Source organism: Zalophus californianus, chromosome 12, assembly GCF_009762305.2.
Source record: "Zalophus californianus isolate mZalCal1 chromosome 12, mZalCal1.pri.v2, whole genome shotgun sequence".
NCBI lineage: Eukaryota > Metazoa > Chordata > Mammalia > Carnivora > Otariidae > Zalophus > Zalophus californianus.
The window spans coordinates 46,357,458-46,372,990 of NC_045606.1; the positions used below are offsets into that span (position 1 = coordinate 46,357,458).

The window sequence follows — 15,533 nt, forward strand, 5'->3', positions numbered from 1 at the left end:
AAGAAAAAAAAAAATCTATGCTAGAAAAACTTTAAAAGAAATGCCAGATATTTAGAAGTACATATGTTAAGGTAATCTAAAACATTATAAGCCAAAACCCAACTAATTCTTCACAGATGTGAAAATAGAGCTCACAGCATGTAGTTACTAGAGAGCACAGAAAAGTTACAAGCATGTATAAATATTCTGAAAATATTATTTAGCCCATCTGCAGATCTTTATAGATGCTAAGTGCTTCAAACTACAATTTTATCCATTATTTCTTACACCAACTCGTTTGTTTGATGACTGGATGCAGTGAAACAAGCTTTGAATGCATTAAGTTCTCTACTAAACAATGAGATATTCTAACCCATGTATTTTTCTAAGATGGCAAGGATTTTAGAGGGTAAAGGAAATCTGAGGGCAGAGGCCTTGGAAATCCTTGGAGAGCTCCAAGTTGGGCTGAAAGTCTTCTAGATCAGCTATAATTCAGCACCTTTCTATATCAATTTGGTGGTGAGGGTCCATGCAGCACTACCACATGCTTAACTCCACTCAGGACCTTAGGGTTTTTTGGTTTTCAAGTAGGCTCCATGCCCAGCGTGGGACCCAACACAGGGCTTGAACTCATGACCCTGAGATCAAGAGTCAGACACTTAACCAACTGACCCACCCAGGCACTCCTCAATTGGGGTTTTTGCTAAGATATTAAGTGGACTTCTATTATTCTTGTCCTTTCTTTCCTCACTCAAAATAGCTTATTTTAATATAAGAGAGAAAAGACAGTCTCAGGGAAGAATTTTGAAGCTATGCCTATCCATAGGAAAAATAATTCATTTTATTGAGTATACACTGTAATTTCTCTGTATTAGTAGTATATTAATAGTATCTATTGTAGAAAAAAATGTTTACATCATGTGGTAGGATCAAGCAAAAGTAAACCAAACGAAAAGCAGATAGGTCTGAAAAAGTTCTAATGAGACATAAAGGTCAAAAATTGTACAATACACTGGGGGTAGAAATAGAAGGTGAGTGAAAATTAAAGAAATAAATTGAATAGAAAAGATTTGGTGACTGATTAAGAAAGAGTGGGTCATGCTTCCATGAAGTGGAAAGCAAGTAACAGACAGGGAGGCAGGTGGTCATATGAGAATGTGGATGGGTCAAGAGTCAGGAACATTGCATATGTGATGCCCATGGAATATCCAGATAGAGGTGACAGTGTGTCCTTAGATACAGGTCTGCAGCTTGTAAGTGAAGTCCAGAATGTGGTCAAGATCTGACTATGAGGCACTGTTTTCCCCCAAAGCATCTTCCAGAGTTCTGATAGTATAAGCCAGGAAGCTTGAGGGACTATTTTAAGTGACCCATTGCAAACCTGTGGTTTTACTTTAATATTTGTTCCATTTTAAAATGTATATGGATCTATGTTGGTTTTTGCATTAAATTTATTTTTTCCCCACAATCCTTAAATGTCAGGGGTTCCCCAAAAATACTCACTGGCAGATTGTTATCTACCCTCCATTAAGAAGCACATAGGCAGTGAATGGTGAGAAGTACTTTGTGGAGAGTCAAGCCTGTATTCAATTCCTTGTTTTTAGTTGTCTATGCAGAGATTATCCTCAGCTCAATAAAAAACAACATTATAATATATAAATAAATCACCCACCACATTGGACTTGTCCTTTTCCTTTCACTGTGAAGTGGTAAAAGCCCTAAGTCAAAGTTGATTAGGGAAACTGAGTAGAGTAAGTAGAGAGCAAAGAATAAAAAAAAAAAAAAAAAATTTCAAACCTAATACTACCATGAAAGTTACTCCTGCTATAAAAATATTTGCTTGCAAGCATCCCACATATAATATAACCTCATGAAAATTTTTAATTGAAACAGATATTGCCACTTTAAATGGCTTACAGAAATGGTTTAATGGTTGTTAGAGCTAGTATATAATCCACATGAAGACAATGGACTTTGTTTTATTCACAGATCTTTCCTGAGTTCATAGGCATTCAATAAACATAGTAAATTTGTTAAAGGAATCACTAAGAGATACCCAGTATTTCTGTCTCTGTGTTTTGGCACATTTAATTTCAATTGAAATAATTCACATGAACGAGTTATCTAACCCATAATGGAGTCACTTATGCTAAGCCCACATCACCAAAATGAGACTTATAGTTTCAGCCTTTCCAGAAATGGAATCTTAAATCAGTCAATCAGCAATGGCCTGATCAGCACTAGTTACATAATCTGCCTGATAGACCCCTGCCATCCTTCTCCAAAGTGAAGTAACCGTACAATAACCAATCTGATTTTATGCCTCATATAATTTCCTTCTTGTTCCTGCTCTCTTCTGCCTATAAAAGTCTCTCATTTTATACAGCTCCTCAAGCTTCTTTCTATCTCTGCTGGATTGGATGCAGCCCAATTCTAATCAATTTTTGTTCAAATAAACTCCTATAATTTTTAATGAGTCTCAGTCTGTCTTTAATATCCTCTTGGCCTCTTCAGCCATTTGATTTGCAACTTTTTTTTTTTTTTTGACACAGGTCTTTTTGAAAGAGTAACAGCCTTAGGTGGGACCTTAATACTGTCTTTGGGTTCAAACAAGGCTTCCTCAAAACAACACTTCCTCAAAAGCAGAGCCTGAGACAAGGATTTGGATGTTGGTAGTTTATTTGGAAGACAACACCAGGAGACACAAGACAAGTCAATAAAGGCCACATTAATGAGTGCACTACTGGGGCATAGTCCCACTAGGAAGCCTAAAAATTTCAGTGGACCATACCTCTGAATTGTCAAACCTGTAAGAACAGGGAGACTGGGACATTTATCAGTGGTCTCTCATCCCAATTGGCTGAGGATTGAGCTGGGGGTATTATTCTGCCACATTTCAGGGTTCAACCTAGGAATACCCCAGCATGTTTGCTTCCTTGAAAGAGTTTTTTCAGAAGAGTGCTGTGTGTGCAGGAAACTTTCCATGGCAGCAGGTAAACTCAAGGTAGGATCATGGGCAATATGGTTCTCTTACAACCAACTATGTTATGGAATTGCAAATCATCAATTGTTTTAAAGCTTCACATGGGCAATAGTAACTACTCCTACATTCTGTCTTTTTTTAAAAAATGTTTTTTTATTTTATCAATTGTAATATAAAGTAAATTCCCTTGAGAATATTCTTTTATATGACTGAATTTTGCAAGTCTTTAACTTCTGATAATATGCTACCATTATACTGATTTTCCATTATACCCAAAACTAATGTTAAAGAAAAATTCTTGAATGACACTTGTTAAAGCAGGGCAAGAAAGATTTTATTCAAGTGGGGGAGGGGTGGCTATCAGAACAGGCTTAGGGACCACTGAAACGGAATTTGACAGGAGAGAGAGACTGGTTTCAACTCCAAACACAGCATGGTCAAGTGGGCATTAATAGCTAAGGTACAGTGTAGGGGGTCAGTGGATGGCAAATTATTAAAAGAAACAAGAGGGGCAAGGTTAACAGTTATCACCTGGGGATGGTGGAGGCTGAGAAGCCTGGTTAGATAGATACTGAAGGTGATCAGATACGGAGGATGGGGAACTCCAGCTAAACTGACTTAGGATTCCTGCTCAAACTGGACAATGCAGAGACCAAGAAGTCTAGAAGCTAAAGCCTGGGTGAAACAGAGTTCAAGGGAGCCTCGTAGAGTGAAGTCAAGGACAGAATCTTTGTGACTTAACTGTACAGAAAATAGCACTGAATTAATTTCTCCCAGGTGTGTGGATGGCGAGAGAGTCTCTGATACCTTAAACTCACAAGAGAAGGCTCTGGTTAGGAAAAGGACTTGAGTTAAAGGTCTCAAGTTAAAGACATGCTAAGTTTTCATGTGGCTGGCAACCTTTCTAGATGATTCAGGCAAGTCTCATCTATGAACAAGATGAGGCCCAGAAAACCGTTTGCACTGTAAAATATTTGCAAAGTACTTCAAATTTCCCCTCCAAATGCGTAGTCATTTACGCGTAAGCCAGTTTAAATTCATTAGCATTTGCCAAGCACACACCTCTTCAAAAGCTTCAAACCGGGATAGCAATCCAAATGGCAAAGTAGGGCTCTGACCCAGCATGTAGGCGCGGCTTCATTAGCTGACTCTGTTCAGCTGTTGCCCCAGCTGAAGCTCAACTTGTGAAATGAATGCACAGGAAAATGTGGGGCAGATGTACATAAATAATTTAACTTGAGAAGATTACTCTAAACTGCTCATTTACAGTCACCTTTTATTATTTTCTTATTCCTACAGACTCAAGTAGAAAGTGTCCTAAGTGCCCCAGGAAGGGTAAAAAGCATTAATACAAGCAAATATCCAAATAACTAAAAACCAGGATTATAGATATAATCTGAAAAAAATAAATTTTTGAGATTGTTGTCTTCAGCAAAATAAATGTCATCACAACAGAAGCTTTTATTTTTTCTCTTTTCCCCTATTAGAGCACTATCAATCAAAAATGAATGAACTGGAAATAAAATATCTCTCCCTTTCTCCACCCCTCATCAGTTTATCTACATGGGTCAAAGGTGAGGCCATGTGTACTGGATTCTCGAAATTCAAATGCATTTAAGGGAGGATTAAGCAATTCAAATGCATTAAAGATTAAGCAACAGCACTTTTATTCTATTTTAAAAGGCATCAATGCTTCAGCAACAGCCCTGCACATAGTATTCTACCTTCCTACTTCCCTATATTGGTTTCCGATTTACGCGGTAACAAATTACCACTAATTTAGTGGCTTAAAAAACACAAACTTATTATCTTAGTACCGCAACTCAGAAGTTCAAAATGGGTCTCACTAGGTTGAAATTAAAGCTTTTTGTTCCTTCTGGAGGTTCAGGAGGAAAATCCTTTTCCTTACCTTCTGCGGAGACCCCTGCTTTCTGTGGCTTGTGGTCTCCCTTCCGCCATCTTCAAACGAAGCAATACAGTATCTTCAAACCTCGCTCTGACTCTGACCCGTTCCACCTCTCTCGTCCACTTTAAAGGACGCTTGAGATTACATTGAGCACACCTAGATAATCCAGGCTGCTCTTCAGCTTGAACTCAGCTGATTAGCATCTTTAATTCTATCTGTAACCTTAATTCCCTGTGGCTATGTAACATAACATATTCAAAGGCTCCAAATATCAGCATGTGAACATCTTTTGGGGGCCATTATCCTACATAATACCTCTCCAGCATTCCTTGGGAGAATAGAAGACAGCTATCCATGACTTCCAGCCCCACCAGGCACGCGGACCCTGTGCTGGCCCAGTGATAACCACTTATGAGTTAAAGTGCATGCCATTTTGGCTACCGAATTAACCGAAAAGTTGGAAATGTTGTACTACTGCATGTGGGAAAATGACAAGAGGTGAGAAAGACATAAGAATGAACTGTAAGTTTATTCAGCCAAAGTTTATAAGGGATAATAAAATAAAATTGTAAAAAAAGGTCATACTTTTATGATTTATTGAATAGACTATATTTATATAATTTCTTCTGAAAGGAGTAATATACGTTTTATGGGAACTTGGGAATTTTGGTAGCTCGTATTTATTCAAAGATTATTGGATATCTTATAGGGATGGCCCCAGGAGAACAGCAGGGACTAGAACCCAGGGCTGGCTTTCACATGACTCACCAGTTTAACGAGACAATCAGACAAGTAACCATTTGAAATACGGAGGGAAAAACTTTAGCATAGGAATCAGAGTATTAAAGGGGCACAACAGAGACTCACCAGAACTACTCTCATGCATTCTGGACAAAGGTGGGTCCAAGAAATCCTCCCAAACAGAAGTGAACCAACCATTGAGAAAGGGAATGTGCCAGTGAGTATAAAATTTGCCGAAGTGCATAGCCATGAAAAAAACATGGCATATCTGGTGAAATGCAAGTGGAATGGTGTGGCTGGAACCAAGTTTGCACATGGGGTTAGGAGGAAAGTGGACAGAGGAAAGGTTAAGAAGATCCAGCTCATGAAAACCCTTTGCCTGAGGATTTTGGACTTCTATCATGTAAAACAGGGTGATGTGTTGAGGAATATCATCTATTTCTAGAAAACTATCGTTGGTATTGCAGAGGAGGGCCCGAAGTGGGGACGAAGAGGAGTCTCCTGCCACTGCTGATAGAAAATGAGTTAGGGGGGCACCTGGGTAGCTCAGTCGTTGGGCGTCTGCCTTTGGCTTGGGTTGTGATCTCAGGGTCCTGGGATCTCAAGCCCCACATTGGGCTCCCTGCTCACCTGGAAGCCTGCTTCTCCCTCTCCCTCTGCTGCTCCCCCTGCTTGTGTTTTCTCTCTCTCTCTGTCAAATAAATAAAATCTTAAAAAAAAAAAAAAGAAAATGAGTTAGAAAGTTCTCTCTACTTAAATCCTCATAACAACCCTGATACAGGGCCTGTATTTCTGCCTATTGTATGGGTGAGAAGACTGAGGCTTAGAGAGATTAACTCTCCTCTGAACTACATTCTGCCAAATGTGCAGCTAGGATTAAAGTTGACACCTCCGTCTCAGAACCTTCTTACAGCTCCCAGAGGCAGATTCACCTTGAGGTTGTCAAGCTCAATGGGCATGGGCCTATTCCAAAACTTGATGAAGAGAAGGAGGAAGCAGCATTCTGGTCAGTGACATGGCAGTGTCGCAGAGTGCTGTCCCAGCTCTGGGGGCCACCACATCCACGGGGACACCCAACACCCGGGGTAGCCAATCTTGACCTCAAGTAGAAAGAACGCAAAGAACTACTGCCCTTTACCTGCTGTAACCCGTTTGTAAAATATTGGATCCCCAGTCAATGCCCAGGAGAGATTTGCTGAAATCTGCTACACAAAATGAAATTCAAAATGGGTTTCATCCGGAAAATTCAGTTTAAGTCCTCCCAGAACCCCTGACCCCATCTTTCAGTCTCCAATAGTCTATCAGCCGGTGTGTTGGTGTTCCTGGGATCTCTGAAATTGCTGGAATAATGTTCACAGCAGCAACCCGGGGCCAAAGCAGCACAAAATAGAATGATTCCATTCTTAATGACAGAATTCAGTCCCCAGATGCCCAGACTCCTTCCTCCCTGACAGAAGACGGAGATCCAGTGGGGTAGACTGATGGCAACTGCTTGGAAAGTTCAGGTACAGACCAAATCTGGCCAAAATGGCAGGAAGGAATGACACTTAACTGAGTGGTTAACACTTTTATTTCAAAAAGCACGATATTGTATATAACACTTTCTGAAAAATAATTAATAAGATACTGTAATTAAATGAATTCTGTTTTTAAACACAATAAGGATGTATAGAATCCCTCAGTGTGAGTTTATTCAAATTTTATTTAAATGGAATGCAACTTAGTCGGGAGACTAAAGGGGCGATTTCTGTCTGTCACAAAATAAAAGCTCTTTTGCGGGTTTTGTTTGCTTATTTATTTATTTAAATTTTACATCCTTAACATATATTACAAGGGCTTCATTATTTGGTTTAGAATATACATACTGTATTTGAATAATTGTTGGGGAGTTCTATGTGCCATGAAAGGTACATTTTCCTTTTTATAATCAATAAACAATAAACTGACACAAAAAGGAATGGAACCATTTAAAAGTTTTGTCTCATTCAAGTAGAATACAGTCTGAAATTCAAAACAGGTTCTCCCTTGAAAACTGCAATTATTTCCCATCCCCTTAAAAAAGAACAAAATGCAGAAACATATACACAATTCATCAGATTTAAATTTCTACCTGCAGTAGACGACACTAAACAGCTGAGCCTTCTGCTTTGTTATGGCTATAGTCACAGAGATAGTTTAAACATGAAAATTGTTTTAAAAGTTTGTTTTCTTCACCTTCTACAAGATACCTTCTTTCTCCACAAATATATTGACCAGCACTTTTTGCATCGAATACACATGGTATACACATGTATGTGGAAAAATACACTTACGTCCTTTAAACTTTCTGGATCCACATAGACATCTCCATTCCTACTGGAAGCTTGGATAGCCAGGATTCTCCTGGAATGTCTGTTTATCAACTCGGTGTATTGCACTGTTGAGCAAAATGCATATCTCTTCCCCTGTTCCTCTGACCCCTGCAAGTCCAGTGTTAATTTTTTACTTTAGGGTTTCATCTACTTAAAACTTTGTACTATGATGTCTACTATATTTAAAGAGGTTGACTCAACAACTCCAACACCCACACACAGAGAAGAAAAAATTCCATCTTGAAAAGCTAACATTCGTTATTCAATATTTTAATATACCATAAAACTTTCCGTTTAGAATTTTCCTTAAAATATATATGCTTCACTTGAGGCTGCCATAAAAATGGAAAGAATATCTTCTCTGATTTCAAAACCATCAAAGTCAGTTTTTTTTTTTTAAACTACTTTCTAAATCCCAGGAGTAGTGTACTTGAAGGGCAAGCATGTCAGTAGCTTTAGAAAATGAGTTGAAGGCAGTCACATTTGATCTCTATTTGAACATTTATTATTTGTACCAATGAATTCTGACTGAAAATGTAACTACTATTATCACTAATTATAATTCTGTAGCTACACCGAAGTGAAGCTGCATCCCTTGATTTCAACTGTGGAAGTCTGATAGGCAGGTTGTTTGATTTGTCCTAACCCACTGTCTCCTCAGGAGCTTTCCACTGCACAGATTGTTAAGAATGATTCACAAACTGTTGCTGCCTTCACACAACATACTATAAAAGGTAGCCAAGACATAATTGTATGTGTACTGCACATAAAATAATTGGTGGCTTCAGAATATGTTTTGATACAAAGCCTGCCTGCCCATTGTAGAAAATTGTGTCAATTTATGTAAAAATATTTATTACCTGTAACCATAGATACACGAAATCAATGTGTGTGTTATGTAACATTATGTCAGTAATGCATTTGTTACTGTTTAGAGATTTCTTTTGCTCCAGATTACTGCTCTGCCAAATAACTTTTTTTTTTTATTATACTAGGGCAAGTGATTGCTGTGCCACATTTGCAATTGTAATGATAATTTTCCTGGGAATGCTAAATTATGTCTTAATTTTATTCAAAAGCTTTTATTTTCAGAGCAATTAAACTTATTGTTGATTGATATTTACCATCTAATGTTCCTGGAACACTAAAATAATACGCTTTATACATAATCTTCCATTATAGTACATTGCTTGAGAGTAGCTATTTGATATAACAGCATTCAGTTGAGTTTTCAAACCAAAGAACAAAAATTATAGCAATTTCACTTGAAATCCATAAATCCATGCACAGGAGTGTGTTCAACAGAATCACTAAATGCTATTTGTTATTCAAAGATGAATGAATCAATAGAAAAACAGAACTGATAAATCATTAGTACTTTAATGCAGAGTGGAGAGAAAAACTAATAAATCATGCATTTCAAGCACTTGTTTTCCTTATGGCATGTTTAAAAACATAAAACATGCAATGATGAGATGCAGGTCAATATGAATGAACAATACCCAAACTAGTCAGAATAGCATTTCATTTTATAATCATAGATTTAATGAAACACTAAGAAAAGTACATATTCCATAATTTCTTTAAACAGAGACTCCAACCATACCATGAATACCGTAAACGACGATTTGGGCCATCATTTCCAAATAAATATCTGAAATGCCGTAGAGATGGGAGTGGCCTAGGCTGATGGGAGAGGGTTAATTGCATGCATGATTTGCTTAGGTGAACTTGGTATTTCTTACAGGTATCAATTTATACTAGAACAAAATTGATACAATCATTTACTTTCTCAAGTGCACTTAACTGATCCATTAAAAATTACAGATACCTATATTTATAAATGATCAAAAAAAGCTAGAAATCAGCGAATTGAGCTTTGACTGTGTTGTATGGCCTATTGTCTGCATAAGGTGAGAACTTTAATTATAATTAATGGGTAATTCACTCTCTTTCCAGAGTTTAAGTCATCAAAAAATTAATCATAAGAACCATAAATTTTCTCCACAATGCTAATTAATTATACATGAACCCACTTCTCTCAAGCATCTTTTTCTGAATCTTTGGTGGGAGATAGTATATTAGGCACATAGTTTAAAACAGCTATTTGGTTACTGGTGTGGTTATGAATTTTCTTCTAGATCCACATGCAGAAAGGAATAAGGCTTGTCATATTACCACAATTTACTGCCAAGTAACTTATTTCTGTTTTCACTTATTTCTGGAATTAAAAACAAAATGAAACAAAATAAAAATCACTTTTCTATTTTTTTTTAGCACAAGAAAACTTTATACCTGAAATTTTAAAATCCACTCAGAAGCATCAAGATGTTGAAGAAAAACTATTTAGATACAGCGAGGTATCATAGACAGCTATTTAATAAAATCTTCCAATTAAAAGTTTCTTCTCAAGTCATAGTTCAAAGGTCATTGAGACACTGATTCTAAAAGGGAAAAGCATCGCAATCTGTGGTTATGACCATCGTAGCATTACTGATTAGTGCTTATCAATAATTGGAATCACACAGAGAATCACATTTCCCATGGTATTTCCTTTTATGGCTCACAGATTTCTCTCCCAGGTCAGTAAATGGAAACTGGGGGAGGAAGAGTTGGGGGACATAAAAATCTATGGGAATGCATGCAACAAAAATATGCAGGACCACTTCATGTAAACTTCTGCCTTCTTCATGCAAAGATGCCTATAAAAACTGAGACAAATTTTCTAATAGCTGAATTTTACGTTAGCTCAGTAACAAAAACTGTTAAACCAATTCCATGATTTTGCATGAGCAAGAGAATTGAAATGGTTCAAAGATTTCCAGCATAAGTTTCCATGGCCCAATTATGCTAATAAGATCTCGAAGAATAAAATGAGACAGGTTTATTCCTTGCTTCGGTTTCTTGTTCTTTTGACGAGGGAGCAGAACAACCCGGTTTTTGGAGGAGGACCCATCAGCATTGGGGCTTGGTTCTTGTGTGTAATTTTTATCTAGGGAAAGAAAGAGAAAGAGAGTAATCTCCAGATATAATACCGACTTCAGAGAATCTCTGTTAAGGTTAATAATATTCTATGGGCTACTGGAACACCATGGGGGTAAAATGCAGCTTCAGAGTTTTCATTACTTCAAAAATATTTTTAAGGAAGACAAGAATTTGCATTTAAGCCACATTCTAATGCTCAATGTATTAACAAAAAATAAAAATTGACTGAAATCACATTTTAAATATCATGTTACCTCTAACCTCACTTGTGGTAACAGCCCAAAACTCTTTGTTTCAGTCACATGATTACCTAGTATAATTCACTGACCATTTAAAGCAGGATAGGCTGCACCATTCCAGTGTTCAGAATCCTAGTTACAGTCCAACATCAAGATATACCAGGGATCAAGGCAAGCGTTATTTATCTTGCTAATCAGATTGTTTCTCTCTTTCCACATGAACTGCAAGGTTTAATTTCAAAACAATCATTAGGAATGAAAGTCAAAATTTAACGCACAAAAAAGGTCAGAAATGATGAACTAGCTTTCTAATTTGTTAATTAATTGGTAATAGAATAGAATCAAATATTGAAAAGCCTGCTTAAAATACTTTGAGAGACTGTTCTAAAGCTACTCGTTTTGATTTCTTTGATATAAAACTACGAATCACCTTAAATGAGACAACCTTAAAGTAGATTATGTCTGCAATTTTCTCTAATTCAAGTCTAAATTAGAGAAGACATTTTATGAATATATGCTATGCTCAAAGCTAATTGAAAGCAATTATCAAAGTGGCATTTTGTCTGTGACTTTAAGATACATTGTAAGATAATAAATGATTCTCATTATGTAATAAAAAGGTCACATCTTGCCTTTGGGCTAGTGATGCTAGGAGTTTTTCAAAAGCAATCTGAGACATTTTCTTTAGAGAACTGCGACTAATACAAGAACCATCGCTTATTAAATATCAGTTGTCACCTGCACAGCACCCACATCAGAGATGAGTATTTCTTTCAAAAAGAAACACCACCTCATTAAAAGCTGCAAAAATATATCTCTTAAAGTGCATCCCTGACATTTTCAAGTTAAAATGAATATCCTTCACTTGTCATTCATTAATAGCAATAAAACAAAAAAAAATGTATGTCACGTGAACAGGATCATTAAAATCAGCACTGGGGCTTTTGGGAAATGGAGATTCACTTCATAGTCTAGAAAGACAGAAGTATGTCAAAAACCTGGAAAAATGAACAATTTTATTTAAGTCTGTTGGAATCAGGTTATTCTGGGAAGACTCAGTGTTCTTCTCTTTACTGTAAAAATAAATTGCACCTGTAAAAGGCCAGTAGGCTAAGCCAGCCCCAAACTCTCTGAATGTATGATTTTATTTTATTTTTGTTATCTTATGAACTGTGGAATTGATAGCTGGATAGTTAAGATCCCAGAATGTGCACATCTTTATAGATTGAAAAAAGATCTCTACCAGATTTTCTCTCTTAATAAATTCAGTTTTAGATTATGCCATGAATTTTTAAATCCCCCTGAACCCTAGGTTTGTATAATATCTAATACAGCATCATTCATTCATTTATTCATTTCATAAAATTTATTGCACCCCTACTATGCTTCCGACACCCTACCAGTAACTTTTAATGAATAATGCACAATCTATGCTCCCAAGAAGTTCTAGTCAAGTAGGAAAAAGAAATTTAAACAGGCATGTTCAACCTATCATAGGAATTGAAATAGGAGGTTAAGCAGAAAGGCACTATTTTTTAATGATGAAAATAAAAGTGATCTTTTTTTACACAAAAACACAATGTTTAAATGAATGCTTGGGGAAGAAGTTATCACATATTACTTATATGATAACCTTAGATTCAAAAAGAACATTAGCAGCTAAAGTAAGAAGATATACATTTCTGACTCACAGTTGCTAGACTAAATTCCTTGGAGTGTATGAATAGTATTAGGACATTTTGGAAAATAAGTCCATTATTAGCAAATTATTGTTAAGACTTTGGAAGAAATACATCATTCTACTTACTTATATAAGCTTAGTAATAATTTATAACTAAGTGTAACCATAGTACCACAAATTATTGGCTATGAGATTTTGTTCACTCTTTGTGTTATTTCTGCATTTGAATTTTTTTTTTTTTGATCATGGCTATCTTTATACTGGCAATTCTTTTTTGAAAAAAATAACATGTTGCTATTCCTTCATTCAGTGCTCTTGATACAACGGGATCCTTAATCCATGTTACTATTGTGGAGTGCTAGTTTTCAGTTTCTAAGCAAGATGACGGCCACTCCTGTTTTTAAAAATTATCTAAAACCTGTCCTTTTGGTTGTTTGATCATGCCTATGGTCTAAGTATACAACTACTTCTTTAATCTAACATTATTTCCATAAAAAATTAAATCTTTATCTTTATTGTCTATTGTTTATGAAAATGAAAAACAACTGGCTGTGTTTTCCTCTTAGCGGAGATAACATGAAGGAAACTAGCATTCATGAAATGCCTATTATGTATCTGGGCTCTTTGCATACGTAATCTCATTGGATAGTTAAATGTCCTTGTATATTTGAACATAAGCAAAAAGGACTCCATTAAGGATGAGAATAATTCCAGTTCAAATGAGTTAATGGTGTGGTCACAGAAAGTCCAATGTAGGCTCCGGAAAGCTGTAGAGACTTAACTAAGAGTATGTTTAGGTTCAGATTGCCCTTGTGAGGGAACCTGGTTAAGAGGGCATCTCCAGGAATGGAATAATGATTCAGATACCTATTTTGTATACATTCCATACTTTTTGTCTTAAAGATTTTATTTATTTATTTATTTGAGAGAGAGAGAGAGAGAGAGAGCGTGTGCTCACAGGCACGAGTGAGGGGTGGGGCAGAGGGAGAGGGAGAATCTCTCTCTCTTTTTTTTTTTGAGAGGGAGAATCTCAAGCAGACTCCATGCTAAGTACCGAGCACAACCTGGGCCTTGATCCCATGATCCTGAGATCATGACCTGAGCCAAAATCAACAGTCAGATGCTCAAGTGACAGAGCCACCCAGGCACCCCTACATTCCATACTCTTGTATTTTATTTATTTATTTATTTATTTATTTATTTATTATTTAGAGACTGTGATATCTACCAGAAAAACAATGAGTAAGGAGCAGATTTTATCCCTAAAGACTTTAGAATATCTAAGTTTCAGCAATCTGAAGACATGAGCCCAATTTTCAGCAGTCTTCGACTGCTTCCATCTTTCAACAATCAGGCAGTTGCTTCTTAGCTGTTTTTCAATACATCAAATATTTACTGAGCACTGGATATCAGCAATTTGCAACTTGATTTTTATTAGTTTGGAAGAGAATCTGAAATTTATAACTGAGAGAGAATCGTGGGCACTCATAAGAGAGAATTGTGGGTGATGGGGCTTCCAGAAGCTGGGATGGCTGCATGAAGGTAGAAGAACTTTGCTTTAAAAACGAAAGATAAATACTGTCAGTAATACAATACTATCCTATAAAGACTCTTAATTTCTGTGTATTACTTATTCCTTTGCAAAGCAATGGTGGCACAAGAGAGGCACTTCTACAGTTGCATGACTCTTTCTATTTCTATCTTCCTATTACCTATTAAGATTGGACACATCTAAAAATCTAAACATGAAAAAAATTTGGAGTTTTCAGTTTTATAAGTTTTCAGTACAAAATAAAGATGCACACAGGGAAACCAAATCAAGGATTACAAGGCACAGTTTTCTTGTTTCTACTGCATTATCAGTGTTATATAGTGTAACTTCATAATTATAATATTGAGAGTAATAACAAGATCAAAAAATAATAAGATTTGACTCTTGCTGTGTGCTGAGCATTATGCTAAGTATTTTACACAAGTAATTCAGATGCTACCTGTTTCATCTCTTTGAGTTGCCCTCAACAAAAGTCTATTCCCATAAAAGTATTATTGTTGAAGAGTGTAGGACTGAAGTATAATTTCATAAACACGACAGAATAGGGGGTTTATATCTCATAGCAGTAAACAGTGTTTATTCCCATTAGACATTTGTATTCTCTATGAAGAACTTTCATTATATGTCTGTTTTTGTGCCAGTACAGTGCTGTCTTGTGATCACTGCTTTGTAATATAGCTTGAAATCAGTCAACATGATGCCCCCAGCTTTGTTTTTCTTTTCCAACATTTCCTTGGTGATTCGGGATCTTTTCTGATTCCAAACAAATTTTAGGATTGTTTGTTCCAGCACTTTGAAAAATGTCATGGAATTTTGATCGGGATGGCATTGAAGGTATGGATTGCTCTGGGTAGCATAGACATCTTAACAATGTTTATTCTTCTGATCCATGAACATGGAATGTTTTTCCATCTTTTTGTGTCTTCTTCAATTTCTTTCATGAGTGTTCTGTAGTTCCTAGAGTATAGATCCTTTACCTCTTTGGTTAGGTTTATTCCAAGGTATCTTATGGTTTTTGGTGCTGTTGTAAATGGAATTGTTTCTCTAATTTCTCTCTCTTTGTTGCATTGTTAGTGTATAAGAAAGCAACTGATTTCTGTGCATTGATTTTGTATC

General features: G+C 36.3%; 1 protein-coding gene across 9 annotated transcripts in view; it reads right to left on the minus strand.

The window, feature by feature from the left end:
• Window positions 1-10,236: 10,236 nt before the first annotated feature.
• Window positions 10,237-15,533, minus strand: part of DGKB (diacylglycerol kinase beta) — a 714,841-nt gene continuing 709,544 nt past the window's right edge. For all 9 annotated transcript variants that reach the window (XM_027574763.2, XM_027574760.2, XM_027574759.2 and 6 more), the window contains one exon: window positions 10,237-10,952. In XM_027574763.2, the coding sequence (XP_027430564.1) occupies window positions 10,845-10,952 (108 nt within the window). In that variant the 3' untranslated portion in view covers window positions 10,237-10,844. The remainder of the gene's footprint in view (window positions 10,953-15,533) is intronic.